The following is a 15,576-nucleotide window of genomic DNA, read 5'->3' on the forward strand; positions in this document are numbered from 1 at the left end:
TCATTATAGAAGCAAAAGTAATTACAAACATCTTCAATAAATATTATTATACTTGTTATCATGTGATTAATTAATCTCCACAAATCGCACAACAATGCAGGATACAATCAAAATCGACCCGAACATTAATTTTTCTACGATCACAATATAATGTTTGTGAATCAACTCTAACTCTATTCAGCACATACACTTAATTTTTCAAAAATAAAAACAGAAAATTAATCGTTCAATACCATACCAAAACATCAAATATTAATTAAATAATTACAAACTTGTATCACAAAAACTATTATAGAAAATTAAATAAAATGAAACTCAAAATTGTAGAACTACAAATTAAGATCAAAGTCCAACCACTCACCTGAAAACTCGTCGGCATGAGCACCATGTAGCATAAATGTCATGATAATTGTACGACAAAAGCCCGACACATCATGGTACAATTATTTTATCATCACTAAACCTTTTATGATCATATATGTATATATACATCGTGGTCTTGGTGGACCCAAACACAAATAAAAAGACCCACAACGTACAACCCAACATAGCAACATACTATACCTTAGTCCCATGCAACATTTTAATCCATCGCATGCATACACATTTATAATTATGCCTCTAAAGGGGTGGTCGGATTTTTTCATGCAAATTCTATTTCATATTTTACTTCATTTAATATTATTAATTACTTGTTGGAGTTTGGAGATTGACCTAGTATTACATCCAAACTCGACGATTACGAATTCAATTAGTATAAATAGTTAACGGGTGATCTTTATTATAGCTTACTTAAAATTATTTTAGCAGAAGTCAGAAATCAAATTTGGGCAATTATGAATGTAAAAAAATTATTCCAACCACAAAAATCTCAAGTCTTCCAATTTCTGAATTTATTATGATTTATACCTAACAAATTATAGGCGTAGATAATGTAATTACAATTGGGAAAGTGATTTGATAATTAAGTGTCAAGTTCTGGTGATGCATGTGAAGATGTGATGGCATGGAATGAATATCTCTTTTTCCTACGAATCATAATATGTATATATAAATAATTGACATAAAGTAGCCGAAAGCTTAGTATATATGAAAGGGCAATAACATGAAGAAAAATGAATGATGGAAGTATGATTGATGGATGGTATATAGCTCTGAGGCCTCTCAACCAGCTCCCATGTTTTCACATAAGGAAACATCTTCAACTCTAATTCATCATCGCTTTCTTTGCTCACTATTTCTCTAATGAAATTTTAGATTAATAAATTAAACTAATTCCCACAATTTTATATAACTTTTGAGAGAATTTATTAATTAATTAGTATTGGAGGTACAACTTTTGAGAATGATTTAATATCATTATCAGAAGAAATGTAATTTTTTTTTATCAAGGGTTTACTATCATGATCAAAATTAAAAAAAATGTGGCTATTACTAATTAACTATGACTGTTCGACGAATATCAGTCTTTATTTTTATTTTTAAGGTAAAAATATTAGCTATTAGTTAAAAACTATAATAAATATTTTAATTGTAACTAAAATTATAATAAGTAATTAATTAACTAAAAAATTATATTTTCACATTGATTTGGTTTGGCTATGATAATTTGTATTAATTTGTCATAGGAATTATTATCTGTTTTTTATTTTTTATTTTTTTTGGTGGGGGGTGGGGGAAGTTGTTTGCATCTTATGGTACTGGAGTTTGAGTATACTTTGTCTTTGATTAATAAGCTAGGAAGAAAGTAGGGGTGATAAAAAAATATTCAAACAGTCCAAAACCGTCCTTATCGAATTGAATCCAATTATTTTTTTTATAATTTTTTTTAAAATCGTAATTCTAAATTTAGAGTAAAATTGGACCACATTAATAATTTGATTTTAATTTAGAGCTTAAAAAAATTGTCAAAAATCAAAGCACACCTCTAAATATATAATTAATTTTTTAAATTATATATAATTTGATAAAATAATTAATTTTTTTGGATAAATTTCATATTCAAATTATATAATCCCAAAATTCATATATTATCAAAAATTCATATTACAAAGCCCATTTTCGTATAATTCAAATTTGGACTTTATACAACAAAATGTGTTTAATTCTTAAGCCCATACAATCGGATTCAAATCATACACTTAATTGGTGGCCTTTTCTTTCCGAACATTAATTAGCGGCGGATCTCATAAACTTAGGGTTAATTTTACATTCACCCACCCAAAAAGTGGGTCCACCCAGAAGCCCGAAACCCGCCCCAAATAAATTATTCCCGCTTTAGAATAATGAAAAAATACAGTAGATATGTATATATAATTTAAATTTTTTATTAATTTATTTAATTAAATAAAAAGTAAAAATAAATTGCTTATAAAACAAGATGAATCATCTTTAAATATGTATAAATAAAAATTATTGATAAAAGATAAATTTTAAAAAAATTATGAAAAAATAAGATATATCATCGTATTTTAATTCGTAGATATATTACCAACTACTGATGGTTATTACAGGAAAAATCTCAATACCACATATAGCATCAAAAGTTAGACGTATTGTATCCGATTAGTATTATATAATTATTTGTGTGAGTTCCTACTCCTTTTTATACACGCAAGGAGCATGCCATGATCAGTTCACTAGTGTCAGTAATTGGTATCGATTCAAACCATCATCTACACTAAAGAAAAAAAAAAAAAAGATTCGCTTTTTACTCACAAAATAGTGATTTGTGAAACAGCGACACCAAATTCAGAAATAAAAATTACATACTTAAATATCTATAATAATATAATTATTTATTTCTTTTAAATTATACATGTTATCTTTTAACCTTCAATTTACTATCATAAATCCCTCATATTTATTTCTTACTCTATTTCTAACTGTATAATGGTTTTTACCTTTAAAATCTTGATTGTGTCAATTTAATTTTATATACACAAGTATTGCGTATCGTAACGACTAGTAAGTTAAAAGAAAAGAAACAAGTGCAATGGGTTGCACATGTTATTTGACGTGGGCTTTAAATCAGGTTTGTCAAAAATTTCAATAGCTCTCTTCCTCTTGAGCCCAAACATAAATTTTTATTACGCTATTGAAATTTGTGTATGGCCCAATTGAAAAATATTTAGGCTTCCTCCAATTTTGAGGTCGGTTTTAATGCTTTTATATGTTTTAGTGTGTTCGAATTGTTAAATTTTCAGTTTAATAATTTATTTATACGATTAAAAAAAAAATCAGGATAGTAAATATAATTTTTTAAAGTACATGAAACTTAGGGTAAATTACAATGACACCAGTTGATGTTTAATGAAATTATGTAATCTTTGAATAAAGGTATGGAATTGTCAACTTTGCCCTTACTGTATTCTTTTATTTTTTTAAAAAAAAATTAAAAACTTATAAAAAAATAGAACGAGATGGATGAAAAAATTATAAAAAAAATATCCACTTAGTCTATAAAAAAATATTATTTTAAAAAATTAATATAATTATAATTTTTAATCTACAAGGGCATTTTGATCAGTTCAGAATAGAAATGGATGGAAATCTAACGGATTGAGTTAATTGTTAGACGATCATTAAAATCAGGGAATATTGGTAATTTTTCAAACGACGAGAAAGTATTCGTAATTATTTACCAAACCTTCGGGGATGTAGTTGTAGTTTACCCTAAAATTTATATATAATTACAACTTTTAAGTTGGTTGGTGTAATGACTTATTTATTTGTTTTTGGCCTTTTTTTTTTTTTTTTTGAGGGCCTATTTAATATTTGACAAGAATAGCTTGGAAACACCCTCTATTAAACAAATAGCTTATTGATTATTAAAATTGAAGTTACGAAGATCTCAAATTCAGGACTCCATATTACGACAACATATATAAATACTACAAAATCTCTTTCTTGTTATCAGTTGCTAAAGGATGTAAGGTAATTAGGAATAAAATTTTGTGCATTTTGTTAAGATTGTTTATGTAAGTACAGAACCGAAAGCATATTTGTTTGATTTGCACAGACAGTTGAAATAAGCATTTATTACCAACATATTCATGTACGTAGGTAGGGCTAGACACACAATTTTCTAAGTCAAATATAACACAAAATCACATATCTAGCCCATCTGCATCAGGAAAACTATTTTCTATGTCGTAACACAAAGGGTAAAATACACTCTTTCCCTCAATTATTCCTCATCTAAACTAATAAATATAGCACTTACCCTCTTAGTTGGACAAACACGCCTCTCATATCTTGAATAATTATATTATTTTTAATATATTTTAGTATTTTGCACGTTAAATCATCACAAAATTATTATTTTTTATACATGGAAACCTAGTAAAACATAAGAGTAAGAAAAACATGCATCATCTTTACTAGGAACAGAAGAGAAAGAAAAACTTGTTATCATCACACACGCATGGGATCAACTCATTTTCATGCACAAACTGAAATTTGGCTAAGAATGATAAAAATTAGCAGGAAAGCTAACCAAGCCATCACCAATGTGCCTTCCAACCCCACCTCGTAGTCTCTTCTCTTCTCCACCACATTCGAGACCCCTTACCGTCGTTTTCTTCTTTCTTTCCTTATGTTAATGTGTGTAAATTGACTCAACATTACATTCAAACTCAATAATTGCATATCCAATTTTTTTTTCCAGGAGTATAATTGTTATTTTACAGTTACTAATGTAAATGGTTGACGGATGTAATACGCACGAAACTGTTCTAGTAAAAACTGATCTTGAGAAACCTTAGACATAGACCAATTTTATGAATAACGTAAATCTTGTGTTTTTATAATTACTTTCTTTTCATATTTCCGTACACGTTTATGATTTGTCAGAATATAATTCCTAATACTTTGGAAAAAAAGGATGAAAATTGCCAAATTTTTAAAGTTACAGAACTAAATTACGAGAATCAATTTGTGCAGGACCAAATTCGCCACTGCCCATAAATTACAGGACTAAAATTGCATCCCCACGCAGACACATACTCACAAGCTTTTAATTCATGGAATATTATCCAAAGCATCACCCAGAAAGCGTAAACAAGCATGAACACGTCAACATTAATCATATAATTTGTTGCAAGTTGATCTGACTCCAACAAGAAATCTAATCTTAGATGCATATCAGGTCTTGCGAGACAAGACTTTTCTGGATATTATGTGATTTATGTAATCAAAATATCAATTTTATAAATTACTACAATATATATTGATGAACAAATTACATAAAATTAAAAAAATTCGAAAGTTGTATCAGTGGAAGCTCACGATATTTTCTACTATTTTTAAGCCATGATTGCTTTACTGCTCGCCCAGTTATTGACTACTGATCATGAATCCACAATAAAACTCTATGAATTCATGGTAATGTTTCATTTCATGTGCACGGCAACGTGCATCAATTTAGCGATAGAAAGCAATTTTCCAGTAAAACTTGTGAAAATGCTCAAATATATATTAATTGTCATCCACAGTTAGTACAATACTTGGAAAATTTTATGCGTTGCTCTTGTAAGCATGGGTTAAAGTAATCATCTCAGTTGTAATATTCATAAGTACGGTACGTTTCATATCGATCACCATATATTGGGATACAATTAGACAATTCCGAAAAAATAAAATTCCAAAATTAGCAAATATCTAAATAACACAAATCACTTACTTATTATCGCATATTACATTAAATAGAAAATTGGGTTGAAAATATTAATGTTATTGTCAGCATCAATTTTGTAAAAGAAACAAGTTTAATAATAGTTACATAAACAAACATTTGTTATATGTATTAAAATACATCTACTAAAGCATATCCCACAGCATATCTCTACAAACAATTAACTGTAAACTTTCATTATGTAACACAGCAATCGAGTCGATTTCGATGTTATCAAATGTATTCATAATAATGTCGTCATGTGGTTGATATACTATGGTATATATCAATGATGCAATTAAATAATTTTGGTGATATATAATAATACAGGCTTGTGAAATAATAAATATCTAAATATATATCGACTACGATTCATATCAGGTTATAATTACTTGAAATTAATGAGTAGAAGGGATGATTTATAAAGGGAAAAGAGAGAGATAAATTGAGACAATTGTAAATATGAACAATTAATTACTGCTTCCTGTAATTTAGGTTCTCCAGAACTATGAAATATGTACTAAAAAAAGATCATCTGAGTTTCTTCATTAGTATTTTTCTCTGGGAAAATGATCAAACTGCAGACTATCAAATTTCCAAGTATTAAATCAATGTTTCCAAGCTTTTTTTCTATATTCTAATTTTTTGTCCAAAAATTGGGTGAAAATTGCTGACCCAAGCAAGAAATTTATTACAATAAGTAAAATATATAATCAAGGGGTCGTATAATATCCCGAAGAATTATTGAAAGTAATATGAGAATATGAAGCATGATATTGGCACGGCTCAATCAAACTAAAGGACCCAATTCTTGGGAGATTTGATTTGATTGAGCCGTTCCAATATCATAATTTAGCACTTACCTAATTACTTAACTGGAAAACTTGAGAAAAAAAAAAAATACTGCTTAAAATCGATACAAAAATTACTTTTATTTCACCTCAATAAAAGTGAAATTTCGATCTTTCTTGGAGTATTTACCTCTAACGTCTTCACGTTGCACGGTCTTTCTGTACGATCATACGGCAAGAAAACTACATAGCAAGAGAGAAAATTTAAAGAGGAAATTATGAAGAAGGAAGAGAGAAAGTTATGGTAGTTGAAAAGAGTAGTGTTTGTTTAGTTTGAAAATGAAAATTTTGTGGTTAGGTCTTTCAATGGAGACATATATAGTGGTTGATGACATTTCTGCAAAGATGTCATTTTCTTTCAAAAAATTGAAATAAAAGGCATTGACTAGTTTAATTAGGTGATCATTTGCCAGCTTGGAAAACCTAATTTTGATGCCAAAGTTAATCATCATTGTCATCATCATTATGTCATGGACTTATAGGTTTTTAGAAGAATTACAAAAAGTTTTGGACACAATGCTTGTCTTAGAATATTCAAACCTTCCTTTAATTTAATTCTTGCCTTTTTGCATGATTTTTTTTTTTTTTGATTCATAAAACCAATCACGGACTTGAATCTACATAAATAGAAGATTTCTTTTTCTTGATTTTCAAATATTGAAGAAATATTATACCGTACAAAAAATTGATTATTTCTTACATTATTAAAAAAACAACGACTTAAAAATCATATATAGTACATCAATACTATCAATTACAGTCAAATAAATCAAAGTAAAACCTAAGTATGGTCGAAGTATTTGTCATGATCATTTTAGCTATGACTAACTATAATTTAAAAATCATGATAAATCAATACTAACAACTACGATCAATAAACCAATTCAAAGACTTAAATCTTAGTTATGATTAATCAATATTTATCACGATTTTTTACTTTTAATTTTAATAATTAATATTGACAAATATCATATTTCTCGCCGCGATAAGTTGTTTGGTATTGACAAGAATTTATTTATATATAGACAATAGTATTTACCGTCTATATATAGACAAAAGCCACATAATTATGTAGTTGTAATGATTTATAATGAGGTGTACATATGGGAAAACCAATTCAAGAAGACCAAGTCAGACAACTAGAGCTGGAAGCAAATTAGATTGTAATAATGGAGGTGACAACAATAGTATTAAATCTGTACTTTTAGAAGAATTATTGAAAAGTTTTCACAATCATTACACATCCTTTTATTTTAAAAAATATTACTTTACAGAATATCTAACTCCTACATTATCATAACGATAAATAATATTAAATTATATACTAATTAATATGATCTAGATTCTATATTAATGGACAATTTTCGTAATAATCTTGGGATTGGATGTTCAATCTTAATGCCTTAGTGGTTGGCCAACCGACGTTTGAGGACAAGAAGAAACCATAGATTCCCATTATCACATTTATATAATGTTATATAGTGATAATTAAAACATACATAATTTAAATTTTATTATACTTATTTAATTAAATTAAAATAAAATACATAATTGCTCAAATCGATAAAAATATATTAAATGATTGATGTATATGAATAGAAGATTATTATTAAAAGTAATTACTTAAAAGAAACGAGTATTTATTAAAAAAATAAATAAATTAAAATAGGGTATTTTAGGTGATCTACATTCTGTCTACCACAATAATTATTCTCAAACATTATCTCATTGGCTTCTTTTAGCACCAATTTTTATAAATCAAATATTTATATTATCTTATTATAATATATACATATAAAGGTACATTTTATCTACAAAAATTGAATAATAATAATATAATTTATCTAAATTTTTTATTTTATATAATCTTTAAAACTTATGCACATAAAGTTTTTGCATTGTTTTGCTGTCCCACGATGATTAACGGAATATATTAGTATGCACACGGATGGTTTTTAAATTAAAAAAAAAATATTTAAAAGTAGACTTAGGTGTGGATGTATACATGTATATATGTATAATGTAAAAAAAGTAGGTAACCTTTGAGATGCACAAGTGTTTGAATGAGAGAAAGGGTCAATTGCACGAGCACTCAGGCCTAAGGGTCGTGGTGGCTGCAATTCATTTAAATTATTACAAATTGATATTTTATTATATTATAAAAAAATAATAAGGATAAGTTTATAAGATTTTTTTATACACTGAATCTTATAAGAAACTCCATTTATAGATACAATTCTTAAATTAATACCAACTCCAAGTTTTAGAGGATAGTAAATAATTATGAGTACTTATATAATTTTGAAGCACTGAAGGAAGTTTTATTTCAAATTCTTAACCCAGGAAAAGGTATGGTTGTCCAGAAAGCTGAGTTTCTTTAGTATTTTTGCACCCAGTTGATCTCAAACGAGGAATGGAGGGTGGGCTATGGATTTTTAACAAGCAACTGGTGGTTTTGAACGAGGTACAGGAGGATCAAATGTTATTATAAGTGAATCTAGATTGGTGCAAATTCACCATCTTTGTCCACGAACAACCTGATGAACTGAAAACAAAAAAGTATGGCAGAGCACATAGGGAATGCTATGGGTAAATATAGAGATAGGGATTGGTATGCAAATGACTTGTCTGTTAGTGCCAATTTCAGAATTAGAGTGAGTCTTAATTTGCATCATCCTTTAGGAGAGTTATGAATTTAAGATGACTTGATGGGGAGGAACTCTTAATCCGTTTTACTTAAGCTCCATTACCAAATTTCGATGATTCTACGACAACCCATTTCGATGATTCTACGAGAAACACCAAGGTACGCGAGTGGGGCTAACTGAAATTGGAGGGCATCCAAAATTTTCAAAGATTTTGGATAGGAGGGAATCAAGGCAGAATTGGATTCAGTCTCTAATCAACAAGGAAAGCACAGAGAAATCGCTGATTTAGTGGGAACTAAAGATTTGAATCTTCTCGAGTTCTAAAAGTAGAACTAAAAGGAAAAAGGCCAGAAGATGGATCCAGACTTGATGAAGAGCATTAACCCAGCAAGAACACATCCAAAGCCCAAACCATTAATGAATTTGACTTCTCCTAACCCACTCTAAAAATAACAACCCCCAGTCTCTAACCTAAAACCGAAGCCCACACAGCCAACTCAGCTGAACCAAGCCCGCCACCCACTAGACCAAATCACCACTAATTTGAAACTAGCAACCCATGGAGATAATAATCCAAATTTGGAGACCAAAATACCTTTAATCACCAGTATTCTTTAATAATCATCAAATTAACCTTTAATTAAATTCATTGACAAATGTAACCCACAAGTTTTATGTTTGAATGGGCAAAATGAACTTCGTAATTTAAAAGGTGTATCTTTGTTTTATCAATGAAAAAATACAAGTAGTTGTTAGAAGTTTAACAATCAAAAGGAAAAACGATAATTAATTTATTTTTTTGTCAAATTAAAGAAGAGAAATTAATCTGAAATAACAGTCACACATTAAAACAAATACTCTGATTCTACAGTTTCAATACACAAACTGGAGAAAATTTGAAGATAATTTGATGCAGAACCCACTGATTCATAGTCTCTCATACATCAAAGCAAAAAACAGCCTCCTCCTCCTCCTCCTGCTGCTGCTGCTGATGATGATTCTTGATGAACCTAATTAATCAAGAAATAAAATTCTTAATTAAGCAATAAAAATACTGTCAGACAGAAGTAAGAAATTAAACAATGTGATCACTCTTTTATTAAAAAAGAATTGATAATAATTCAGTTTGGAAGACAAATTATATTGTTTTCTCGGTTTTTTTTTCTGGAGATAGTAAAATGTTTTTAAGCAATTATAATAATAATAATAATATTTTAGTTTAGAAGAAAATTTTATTGTGTTCATGGTCGAAATTGCAACAATATATTTATAATTCTTTCATTTCAATAAAAAAAAGGAGAGAGTATTAATTAACGATGAGAAATTAAGTAATGGTATTAAAATTATAACTAAATATATGTATTAAGTGACAATAATTCTTGTTCCGCATGATTTTAATAAATTAACGGGGACAATATTTTCAAAGGTATGAGTGTGGTAAGATTTTTAGAATAAATTTAAAATCCCGTAATATCTTATTTTTAAATTTTATTAAGAAACTTACTAGACATGTTTTACGATTTATATAAACTCGCAAACGTCATATAAGACGCTTTAAAAAGCTTATATATAAACTTAGCCAAACACTTTCTAACATATCATAAATTTAAAATTTGGTGACTAATATTATGTTGGGACGTAGTGATTGTGAAGTTAGAATTCTAATTAATTAATACCAAAAATACCTCTTTAATACCCTGGTTGCATCTGATTCAAAAACATGCTTGTGCTGGCTTCTTGAAGCTCGTGCAGCTTCACACCAAATACAAATTACAAAAGAATAAATAAAAATAATTACATGAAAGTGGAAATGTGGGTACCTTCTTTTGGAGATTGATGCTCTCTTCTTGAAGGTCTTTATGCTGCATTTGCATACACAAATAAGGGGTATTTTGGTGATTTTATATGCGTGTATTTCATAGGATTTAATTATAAAAGGATTAATTTTTACATCCATACCTTTTTCTTTAGATAATTTATTTCTTCCATAACTATACGCCTCTGCGAAGAAACATGCAATTGTAAGTATAGGAAGGTAGATTGTTTCATGTTAAAAAATATAGAAAGAGTAAAATACTGCATTTTAAAAAATATAAGGGGGTAAATTGCTAATTCTTTTTTTATAACGGGATAATTTTTTCATTTACAATATCACTGGAGGATTGCTTGCATTTTTTCCTTAAAAAAATATATGAAGTAACAATAATTTTGATGTTGCAATATAATTATTAATGACAAAAGTTATGTATTAAATTGTCACTATACATACACAACCAGTGAGTCATTTATAATGACAACACAAATACAGTGACAATTATAATTGTTGTTTCTATATATGTGTTACTGTATTGTTTATAAACAATTCTATGCACAAGTTTTTGTTACTAAATAATTATGCACAATGACAAAAAAATTATGACGATCATTTTGATAACAATTTTTTTTGGTTATTTAATACGTATGATTAATTGAATCAACCCAATATTAGTAGCTAAAGCCCGATGCTATAATTTATTATGACTAGATTACAATTATAAAGGTTTTTTATACCACTTAAATCCCATCCCACTAAATAAGGAAGACCTTTTAATATAGTAATTTATATTAATAAATTATTTATATTTAGTCCTCAATTTTCCAGCAAAAATAATATAGTTTCAAGAATTACGTACCTTCCTGGAACGAATACGTTCCACCCCGACTCTCAACTGGCGCTCTAATTGTTTCAACTCTTTCATGCCCAGCCCTGATAGATTTTCTCCAGCCAAATGCCTACAAAATGATCCGACCAAATATTTAAGATTATTTAACTGGTGGAAAAAATAGTGATAATAATTAGGAGTGCACATAATTCAAGTCGAAATCAAAATTGCGATTATTGGATCAATTTAATATTTGTTACTGATTAATCGAATCAAATCGAATGTCATATATATACATATAATATTAAGATATATAATGTATATTAATTACTTATATATTTAACTTTCTTTTTATTTGTTTTCTGAATTTGTTTTTACGAATACTAAACTGAATTTACGTCTAATGCGGTCTCAATTTAGTATTTGATATGTAAGTTTAGTGATTGAAGTTTCGATTTAGTTCAATTTTAATTAACGTACGTATGAACATATAAGTTTAGATTTATATTATTGATTGGGTATTATTCTACTCGAACTTATACTCAATAACTACCCCTAATACTTATTATGCATAATTGTGAATGTGTAGAAGTGAAAATCTGGTATGAACACACAGTACTTGTCTCTGGCTTCCAGAGCCTCAACTCTTCTCCTCAACTCCTCAATTTCATTTCTCCAGACCTGCAAAGTGCTTCAGTCAGAAGCTTTTCCGCACATACAATTTCCTCAATTATTTTTAAGATTTTTATTTTTCTACACTTGTTACATTTAATTAACTAAGACATAAAATAAAAAAATACCATGAAATAATTTACAGCAATATTGCATCTATTTGAAAATTAATTTAATTATATTTGACAACATATGCATGTATATAAAAGTATTCAATTTTTTTATGACACAAAAATATATAGATACCTCCATGCCTTGTTCGTCGACTGATTTGGTTATTCCTACTTCAATTTTGTACCTCGTAATAGTCCTATGTATGCTGCGAAACACAAAATCAAACATCCCGGCATTCTTACACATGTATTATTGACAAAATTATAAATATTAAGATGTGTTTAGGAACAGTACTTCAACTTTAATTTTATTTTCTAACACTTCTAACTAATTTCCCTACTTCTTAACTTATGACGTTCTTACCAACTGCAAAAAGTACAGAAGTTACTGTAAACACACCCTACATATAAAAAATATGAAAACCCAATAAGAAAAGAATGATAAACTTTTGGGAGGGCTGGCATGTCATAGATTCGATTGCGAATTCAGAGTTATGGAAATGAAAACTCACTCATGGCTGGAAAATTGGAATGATTTTCCAGAGGGTGAGAAGATGAGGAGAGCAACCTCAGCATCGCAGAGCACAGAGAGCTCGAAAGCTTTCTTGAGCAGCCCATTTCTTCTCTTTGAGAATGTCACTTGCCTGTTTGTAGGATTCTCGATTCTCTTCAGCTCTACTTTTCCTCTTCCCATTAATTATATTACTACTATGTGCTGTGTGTGAGATTAACGATGAAGTTGAGGAAATATAGGTATAGGTATTTAGGTATGGAGTTTCTGAGCAGCAACTGGTTCGGGGAAATTAAGAATGACACACCATATATAGAGATTAGCTTTTAAGAATAAGGAAAAGAGAAAGCAAAGACAAAGCATGTTCAAAATCCAAAGGCTCTTATTTGGGATCGGAGGATATGTAGACATGTAACCCCATGCAGTCTGTTTATATATATAGACAGACACCTCTTTCTATATATTCTCATCTTCTCATGTAATTAACCTTTTAAGCAGGGACCAAATTGAAAATATTAATAAGCATAAAATCTCTCTAAATAAATAAATATAATCTCTAAACTTTAATTTAAAAAAATAAGTTCACTATCTCTCTCGTCAATTGCGCGTTATCAACCATCATTCACGTGTCATGAGTAATACCATATGTCACACATCATACATATTTGTTATGATCTGAATTAATTTTTATGTTTTAATTTGTCATTCATTATTTTACAACACAAAGTTCTACTTCTCGCTTTTTATTTGTCCGTTGTCAATTTCAGACGTTTTATTTAAATGATGAAATTGAATATATATGACTTCAACATCATAAATTTAAATTTCATAATATGAATTTGTTTTTATAATAGTTATCTGTCTTAATAATAACTATTATTTAAATTCGAATATTTATACTAATAATAATTAACTGGAAAAATCGAGAGTTGGAGCGAAGAAAACGGAGTCCCGACAGGGAGGGCAACCTAAGAGTAACAGCAATGACAGAACGAAACGTAGTGCACAGAGAAAATCCTAGGCCCAATGTGATTTCGACACGTGCCCTCCTAAATCTTGATTGATTGATGGGATTGGGTTCCTATAAAACAAGTGACGCAGGTGAAGAAAACCAAAAGAAATTGCGCAAAAATTGCAGTGGGCTATGAAACCTAGTACAATCTTTTTACAAGGATATTGGTGGATGTGTGTGTGTGTGTCTTGTCTCAAATTGCTTTGCATTAGATGCATTTACACAACTCCAAGGGTTAGCGCAATAGCGTAAGGTTTTGCTGAGTTCACACCTGTGAGGTCAATTTATTTAATATATTTTATACAATTTTGTATTTAAATTTTATTGGGTGTAAACAAATGTAAAAGAAAATGTGCGAACGTAAAATATATGTAGAGATAACCATTAGTTACTACTAAATAACTACTATTAAAATAGATTAATATCCCGACATATTAATGGGGCTCGAATTCATCACTTTTTGTGATCACAAAATCATACAATAGTAATTGATTCACTTAAAAAAATAAAATAAAAACAAATTTTACAAATACCCGAGTCTAATTTAATTTTATTTATAAGCTTATAAATACTTTAATTAAGTGGTTGCGAGCACCTCTTTGATTAAGTGTTTACAAATTTCATGTCATGAAGAAATATTTACTCGCACTAGAAGAAATATTACATTTGATGCTTGCTCAAAAATATATATTACGTTTGATAATGATTAGTAATAATAGTAAAAAAATTTAAATAAAAAATGTAGCAAATACTAATTAATTATACTTGTGCAATGACTATTAATCCTTATTTATACATTTGAGGCAAAAATATTAGTGACAGTTAAAAATTATAATAAATATTTTGACTATACTAAAATCATAATAAATATCAATTAACTATGATCAAACTTAATTTTTTATATCAATCTTATTTAAATATAAATTTACGATAATTATTAGGCGGTGTTCATTAACTTGCTTCTAATACTTACAAGAACATATTCCATTCCTTTATTCTGCGTTAGAACAAGAGGCCACGTCACTTGGGTTATTTCAAGAGTACTACTTTGATGATTATGATGGTTGAGTGGTCGACATGTTTATTTGTATTTAGACAAGACACACCAGCATTACAAAGTAAAAGTATAACACGACTTTGACCCAAAAGTTCTCCATTTTGATGGCTCAAAATTGAAGAAACGTTGATTCATCAAATTACAACTCCAGTTAAATGAAACCTTAAATTCAAGAAAAGACGTTACTGGTGGTCCATTTTTAGTCTCCTTTCCTCAGACAAAGCCATTAACGTTGTTGGGAGAGGTTTGTGCTTATATCCCACCTTTTACTAAAGCTCAAATTCCTTTTTTAGTGTCTTAATTTCAATATATATGAAAATAAAATAAAGATGGGTCGAATTAAAATTACATATATATATATATGCACAAAGAATACATTACGAATTAATATAACAA

General features: G+C 28.6%; 1 protein-coding gene across 2 annotated transcripts; it reads right to left on the reverse strand.

The window, feature by feature from the left end:
* Positions 1-9,946: 9,946 nt before the first annotated feature.
* On the reverse strand, positions 9,947-13,528 carry LOC105166941 (agamous-like MADS-box protein AGL11). Of its 2 annotated transcripts, XM_020697216.2 has the most exons (8): positions 13,113-13,528; positions 12,734-12,806; positions 12,435-12,496; positions 11,846-11,945; positions 11,133-11,174; positions 10,994-11,035; positions 10,859-10,925; positions 9,947-10,183 (listed from the first exon to the last, which is right to left on the reverse strand). In XM_020697216.2, exons 1-7 carry the CDS (start codon positions 13,292-13,294, stop codon positions 10,863-10,865), a joined length of 564 nt encoding a protein of 187 aa, XP_020552875.1. In that variant the 5' UTR covers positions 13,295-13,528; the 3' UTR covers positions 9,947-10,183; positions 10,859-10,862. The 2 variants fall into 2 exon arrangements, with proteins under 2 accessions (XP_020552875.1, XP_088740323.1); XM_088884197.1 differs by lacking the exon at positions 10,859-10,925.
* Between the last annotated feature and the right edge of the window lie 2,048 nt (positions 13,529-15,576).

This window comes from Sesamum indicum, linkage group LG1, assembly GCF_026168435.1.
Source record: "Sesamum indicum cultivar Baizhima isolate 11 linkage group LG1, ASM2616843v1, whole genome shotgun sequence".
NCBI lineage: Eukaryota > Viridiplantae > Streptophyta > Magnoliopsida > Lamiales > Pedaliaceae > Sesamum > Sesamum indicum.

Coding starts and splice junctions, on each gene's coding strand:
- LOC105166941 (XM_088884197.1), bottom strand. CDS start 13,294: ATGGGAAGAGGAAAAGTAGAGCTGAAGAGAATCGAGAATCCTACAAAC. Junction 12,807..13,112: donor TTCCAATTTTCCAGCCATGA/GTGAGTTTTCAT, acceptor TGTGTTTCGCAG/CATACATAGGACTATTACGA. Junction 11,036..11,132: donor TAAATTATCTAAAGAAAAAG/GTATGGATGTAA, acceptor ATGCAAATGCAG/CATAAAGACCTTCAAGAAGA.